Raw genomic sequence first — 6,920 nt, 5'->3', positions numbered from 1 at the left:
TATCTTTGAATTCTACCACCGGGGAAAGAAATCTTTAGCCTAGGCTTTTGTGGGGCACAGTCCACTTCACCAGATGCATGGAGTGAAGCCATCAGACGCCCGAGATGCAGAGCTTGAAGGTTTAGGCATCGTTCAGGGAGAACTGCCATTGCCCACCTTGCCCAGGGTGGCACCTCCGTGGGAAGAACCTTGCTGGCTACCTGAAGCCAGAGAAGGCGAAGGAGGGCCTGGCCCAGGTGTCCTGCAGAGTCCTGGGAGGACCACAGAACTTGGAAAGGGAAAGCTAGGGCATCCTTTGACATGCTGGCTCTCTGCAACTCCTGCACCAGAGTTATGGGCAATCTTCTGAATGCAGCCAACCCTCCCCTGCAACCTCCTCCTCGCTGCTGAGTGCAAAGGGAGCTGGGTGCGAAGGGAGAGTATTTTTCCCACCAGCGGCTGAGCTGTGCTTGCCTTTCCTTGGTCTGATCAAGATGTCAGAGTGCTTGGAAGAGGGATGGGAGTGCTCCGCTCTGGAGGTGCAAATGGGCTTATTTTTAGCCTTGGCACCATTGCTGGCACTGTGAGGTGCAAATGCTTTAGCACAATAGCCCAGTCAGCCTAAATCCACTCATGCTGGGAGATTCATGCGGCTCATGCTCATAATTTCGGGTGGGGGGGAGCATTTAGCATTTGATGATGATACAGACACAGCATCTGAAGAGGCTCCGCTGAGCGTTGTTGCTCTTACTAGGCATGAACAGAGAGAGACAGAGAGAAATGGGGCCAGATACCAGAGAGGTCTCATGATGCTCCTGGGGGGCTGAAGATCTGCCCCAAAGGCTGGTAAGCCAGGACTCCCCACAAGTGGCACCCGAAGCTCCAGGAAGGACAGGCGTGGGATCTAGGGGGACTGGAAAATACGCATGTGCCATCTGTTTGCACTATGGAAACAAAATGCCCTTGCCATGTGTCCAAAAAGGACAGGCCACAAAGCTCTGCTCTCCTTTCACTGGCAGGTAAAGATTTTTTAAATTTAAATAGGTGTGTGAAGAATAAACGATCCTTCACCAAAGGTCTTTTAATGGAATCCTGCTCAGGATTCTCCCCTGGACTTGAAATGAATGATCCGTGGAGGCCCTTCTCATCAGCCGATAGCAGTGGCTTAAATACCTTGCAAATTGTGGCCCTTCCATGGGATACCCCAAATCAGCAGCCCCTGCCCCTAAATCCTGGCCAGACTGGACCCCCAACCCCCCTGAGATCCCACACATTGGAGGCCTCCTTGTCCTTGTTAGGGGGAGGAAGGGGTGCCTGCCCTCCTGGGGTCTCTTTGGGGGAAGGGAAGGGGTCTCCTGCCAGGAAGGTTCTCTCAGGACAGCTCAGCCAAGCCCGGGATGCTTCTCGTTCTGGCCGCACATGGAGAGAGCCAGAAACCACGCTCTGCCATCAGAGCATCACTGAGTCAGAAGATCGATCAATGCGCCAAGCTCCGAGCGGCCTGTGCTGACCGGCAGTGGCTCCCCTGGGCCCCCCTTGGTCTTATGGGGGGCTCATGCTGCCATGGAGCCCCCCACTGCCTCCCTCCCTCCCTGTTTGCACTAACTCTGTTCGTTCAGCCGAGAGCCAATGTGTCCAGGGAGGAATTGTGGTGGATGCATTTAGTGCAAAGAGCGCAAGATGAGAGGCAGGCACATCCTTCTTGTGCCCATTTTAATGTGTGTCAGAGATGTTCCTTTTCAAAAAAGAGGCTCTCTGAGCCAGGACACCCTAGAAGAGAATGACCTAAAATGTAAAGGTTATCTATGCTATTCTGTGCAAAGCTTCTCATGCATTTTTATTGGCCAGTAAAGTATTCTTCTTTTGTGGATTGTGTGGTACTTCTGCATGGCAAACACAGGGATCCCCCAATTTGATTCTACAATTCTCATACAACAGTCTCTGGTAGGAAGACAAATGCCTACAGCAACCTACTGGCACATGAAGGTACCAATCATTGCCCAAATGCCATCTAGAGGGTAGCCATCTTTCCAGACTCCTCACATCCATCATGGCAGAGCCATGGACACCCCACAGAAACATTTCCTAAGTGATCTGCGATGCCAACCTGGCCCCCAGCAGCGCTCCAAAGGAAGGCATTGCAGGCACAGGGGCCCTGGGCTCAGGAAACGGGCAACAGCCTCAGCATCAGCTGGGAAGGAGGGCAGCCCAGCAAAGAACCCTTCCATCCGGCTTCTTTCAGCCTCTTCAGCCTCTTCCTTTTATAGTGCTTGCCTGGAGGGAAGCCAAACAGGCCAGAGCCAAGGAGAGCAGGACAACAACAGACAAACTAGGCCCCCTGTTTCCCAGTTAGAAGAAGGCAGAGGAGCACACGCCAGTGTTTCTCTTTGGCGCTTCCTTGCTGGCACCCCAAACAAGCCGAAAGGGGGCAATCTGGGGCAGGTGGGCACAGGGGCCAGATGGAAGGGAGCTAGTGGTTGTTTCCCACTCCTGAAGAAAACAACAACCCATAAAGGAATCCAGTGGCCCTCCTGAGAGCAGCTGCGAAAAAGAGGCTTCATGGCCTCAGTCCACTTCATCCGATGCAAATGGAGCGCAGCCCATGAAAGCCCAGGAGAGACACGTTTTCTCCCCAGGTACCCTCAGGTAAATTCCCTTACGTCTGCTCTGTTTGTGTGAAAATAGACTCTCAGGGGTGTTTCTCCAAATATCCTTGGAGGAGGAAGAGGGACACACACACATACACACAATGCGGGGAAAAGTGTGTTCCTGTGGATGGCGTTCCAGCCTTTTTGAAAAGGCAACGCAGGGGAAAGTGTGTGAAGAATAGCCAGGGAATGTGGAAAGGAAAGAGCGTCTTAGTGGTGTCCATTGGGCTTTCTTCCTTTCAAAGGAGGGGTGGGCAGCAGGTGGTCTCCCCGGCTGGTTTTGGCAAAGAACCCACCCCCACAATGTTTATTCAAAGAGTCATTTAAAAGGGGGAGCCAGTGTGGTGTAGGGGTTGAGTTTTGGCCAAGGGTCTAAGAGATCAGGGTTTGAACCCATGTTTGGCAATGGGAACCCTATGGGCTGATCTAGGGCAAGTCACACTCTCTCAGCCTCAGAGAGGAGAAGGTTGCCAGATGTGGGAGTCAACTGGAAGGCACATCATCCACAACAAAAGGAGAATCCCAAAAGCCACCAAGAAACGCAAACCTGCTTTAAAATATTGGGTAGCTCTTTGCTTTTGTTTTGCCTTTGCTTTGAACTCCCCAGAACAGTTTGAAGGCGGCAAAGGAGGAATTCTGGCTTTTGTGCCCAGGGAATGCCCCGCTTTACCTTTTGTTCCCACCTGAAGCTGCTTCTGCGGACTCTGGATCTCCATTCTGGCAGTGAGCATTTGGGGCCCTTGGCTTCGCTGTGCGCTCTTCATGCTGCTAACGCTTGTGATGTTTTATGCATTTATTTTCCTCCACCTTTGGCACCTTCTTTCTGTGGAGATGCAGCGGAAGCATTTTAAATAATAATAATAATAATAATAATGATGATGATGATGATGATGATGATGATGAACCCCAAACCTGCCGTCAGCCTGGGCTCCTCCTGAACCTTTGGGGCACCTCTGGCCACACTGCAGGTGATGATGGTGATGATGTGCCAAGACCTTCTCCCACCCGAAGCAGAGTCTCTTGGCAAATGAGACTATACGTAAAGGCATCCTTGCTTTTGCAGAAGGAGGTATCGGTGCCCCCTTTGTGCAAGCTTTTCTCCGCAGACCATGCCAAGACCCATGCATGGGGAGCGCTTCTCCTTTAAGGGGCTGGAGGCCTGGGCAAAGACAGGCACTGCCACACTTTGGGCTGCCTAATTGATCGCTTTCAGCCCTGGATTGTTGGGCTTTTGGGGAGGTGCAGATGGTAGAGGACTCAGGTTCCTCTGATGGGATTTTGAGCCCAATAACCATAACAGTCCCTCCTTCAAATTCAGTCTTACAAAGTCAAAAAGCAGCCCCTGCTTTCCCCCACAGCCTCAGAGGAGGAAATGGCTCTTGCCACTGTCCCTCCTGTGCTTTGTAACCTCCCATCTGGCTTGCTCTCTCTTGCCTTGCAACGAGGCCATATTGGGATTCTCTTTTTGGCCTTAATGCAACTGCACTTTTCCAAGGGTTGCAATCGCAATAACTGTAGCTTGCAGCTGGGAAACCTGGGCCTGGCGTCTGCCCCCTGGGATGCCCGCCTTGGCCCTGGGCCTCTTCCTGGCGTCCCTGGCCCACTTTTCCTCTGTTGGCACGGGCCTCATAGTTGTGTGCCCCAGTGCCGCCTTCAGACACACATCGCGCACCCTGGACGCCTTTCTTCCTACACTCCACATTGTGACTCATCTGATGCTGCCGCCCCCCTTTGAATCATGCGCTGCTGGCCCTTGGGAAGAGCCTGGGTTGTGGGTCTGTCTGTGAGGAAGAGTGCTTCCACCTGGGATCCTGCTGCCATGCCTTGCCCATGTGTGGCACATTTTTGTCCAGCGCAGGACTTTTGCATTCAGTTCACAGCTGCAGAAGCAGAGTTGCCCAGGGAGAGCAGTGTGGGATCCGCACATGCACCTGGCATCTCTGCCCACACAACATGGCGGTGGTGGTGCACTAAGCAGGTGGTGTGGCCCCGATTCCCCAGGGGCCCATGAGGAGTCTCTCAGCCCCTCTGCCCTCCTGCCGCCTTGGCCCTGGTTGGTTGGGGGGCAGCAATGGGGGGAGGGAGGGAGAAGAGGCAGCAGCTCCCAGCATCCCTAGTCCCCAGGGCTCCAGAGGAGGCAGCCCAGCTGCTGGGAGCTGCAGTCCAAGGTCTGGAGGGGTCCAGGGGGGGGGTTGCCTCTCTGCTCTGGGGGCCCTGGGCTTTGCCAGAGCTTTGCTTTGCCCCTTTGGTTGGGGGCAGCAGGACGCCCATCTCGGCCCCAGGAAGGCTTCGGGGGCAGGGCTGGCAAGGCCCCCTCTCAGAAGGAAGAGGAAGGGGCCCCGACCGGAGAGGCGTCCCTTCCTCGGGCAGCAGGGCAGGCACTCTGCACACGCCCAGAGGCCCTGCCTGCCTGCCTCCCGCCCTTGAAGCCCAAAGGGATGCAAAGGAGAAACAGCAGCAGCAGCAGCAGGAGGAGGAGGAGGGAGGCAGGGGCTCGGCGGGTTGGACGGGGCGCCCCGGAGGCGGAGGAGGCGCTTGGCTGCAGCGGGGTCCCGGGTGCCTCCCTCCGCCCCTCCCTCCTTCTCTGCTCTGGGCTGCTGCTGCTGCTGCTGCTGCTGGGACTCCTCTGGACGGAGCCTCCGAGGAGAAGGAGACCCTCCCGGCGGCTCCTCCTCCTCCTCCTCCTCCTGCTGCTGCTGCTGCTGGGTCTCGGTCGGTGGGTCTGCGTCTCCGCCTGGAGCCCGGCGGCAGGGAAGAAGATGGTGCCGGGGGAGCCCCCGAGGACCCCCGCCCAGCGCCCCGCTGCCTCCGCCGCCTGGCCTCCTGCTGCTGCTGCTCCGGGGCTGCTTGGCGGCAGGAGCTGAAGCCGGTCCGGGAGGCGGCGGAGAGGCAGCAGCAGCGGAGGAGGAGGAGCCCCCGGAGCCCCGCCGAGCATCGCCGGCCATGAGCGCCGCCGCCGGCCTCTCCTGCCTGGTCTTCTTCCTCCTGCCGCTGCTGGCCCCGGGTGAGTGAGTCCTGCCGCCTCCCTGGCCCCAAGGGGCGGCCGGAGGAGGGGCTGCAGAGCCAGAGGGAGCCCTCCTCGGGACCTCCGGCCCCGGCCCCTTCCTCCCCTCCTTTGGCTGCTCCCGGGGCTGCCAGGCGCCGGAAGAGGGGCAGCGGCGCTATCCTCCCCTCTCCGGCCCGAGGGTTCCGGGGGGGGGGTCTTGAGGGGTCCGGGGGGAGCAGGCTGCCTTGGCTCTGCTTCTAGGGGGGGAGGTTGCCAGTGGGGTCCCTTCCAAGGAACGGACTTCTGGCGGAGCCTGCGGGGCGGAGGCAGGAGGATGAGGGAGGAGAAGGGTGGGCTGGCCTGCGGTCGGGCCTAGAGCAGGCGGGGGGGGGAGCTTGGCATTGAGCAGGCCTTTGCCCACCTATGGGTCCCCCCCGGCTGCCCCCTGGAAGGGCAGTCCAAGGCAGGGCTGGCATGGAGGGCAGCGTTTCTGGGGAAGGGGCAGAAGAAGAGAGCTGGCATCCAGAGGAGGCGAGGCTGCAGCCTCCCTTTCGGGAAGGAGGGAGGGGAAGAGGCGCCTGGCAGGACTCCTTCGGGGCCCAGATCCAGGCCAAGGAGAGGAGCTCCTCTGGCTTCTCCGCTTCTCCGCCCAGCCAGGCCTCCCCCAAAGGGGCAAAGCGGAGGAAGCGCCCCAAAGGGAGCCCTGCCAGGACCCATCTTTGCCAGCCTGGCATCACTGGGAGGGGGCCAGGGCAGTCTTTCCCTTGGGAGGCTTTCCACCTGCCCCCCAACCTGCCATCCTTCCTTAGGCTGGCAAACACTTTCCGCTTCGCACAAAGGGCCCTTTGTCGTTTGTCTTTCTGGTGGCCATGCTTTTAAACCACTTCTGATTCTCTTGACGTGTCTGTATTGTGTGGCTTCAAGACGGTTCTGACTTATGGCGGCCCTAAAGCCACCCTATCACAGGTTTTCTCCACAAGTTTCTTCAGAGAGGGTTTGCTGTGGCCATCCTCTGAGGCTGAGAGAGTGTGGCTGCTTAGGGTCACGGGGGATGGGGTTATGGCTGGAGCTGGGATTTGAACCCGAGTCCAATTTCCCAAGCTCTCCACCATGCTAGCCCTCTAAAGGTAGGCTAATCCAGGTGCTTTTAGCGGTCTCTCTTCAGCTGTCCTGATCCTCCTGGGATTCTCCTTCCTGATCTGGAGAGGTCTCTTTGGGGGTCTCCCTTCTGAGCTCCAGGCCTCTTCCCTGCTCCAAGGGCCTTCCTCTGGGGCCAAGAGGCCTGGGGCGATGGGGCTGGCCATGGG

At 57.7% G+C, this 6,920-nt stretch overlaps 1 protein-coding gene across 3 annotated transcripts in view; it reads left to right on the top strand.

The window, feature by feature from the left end:
• Positions 1-2,366: 2,366 nt before the first annotated feature.
• The window catches only part of GFRA2 (GDNF family receptor alpha 2), a 51,323-nt gene continuing 46,769 nt past the window's right edge, over positions 2,367-6,920 (top strand). For 2 of the 3 annotated variants that reach the window (XM_042471560.1, XM_042471559.1), the window contains exon 1: positions 5,198-5,631. In XM_042471560.1, coding sequence (XP_042327494.1) covers positions 5,571-5,631 — 61 coding nt within the window. In that variant the 5' untranslated portion in view covers positions 5,198-5,570. Of the gene's footprint in view, positions 2,626-5,197; positions 5,632-6,920 lie in introns of those variants that run through there. The other variant, XM_042471561.1, reaches the window with a different exon arrangement.

This window comes from Sceloporus undulatus, chromosome 6, assembly GCF_019175285.1.
Source record: "Sceloporus undulatus isolate JIND9_A2432 ecotype Alabama chromosome 6, SceUnd_v1.1, whole genome shotgun sequence".
In the NCBI taxonomy this organism is placed as follows: domain Eukaryota; kingdom Metazoa; phylum Chordata; class Lepidosauria; order Squamata; family Phrynosomatidae; genus Sceloporus; species Sceloporus undulatus.
Note: the sequence above shows the minus strand (reverse complement) of the source record. Positions and strands in the feature narration are given on the sequence as shown.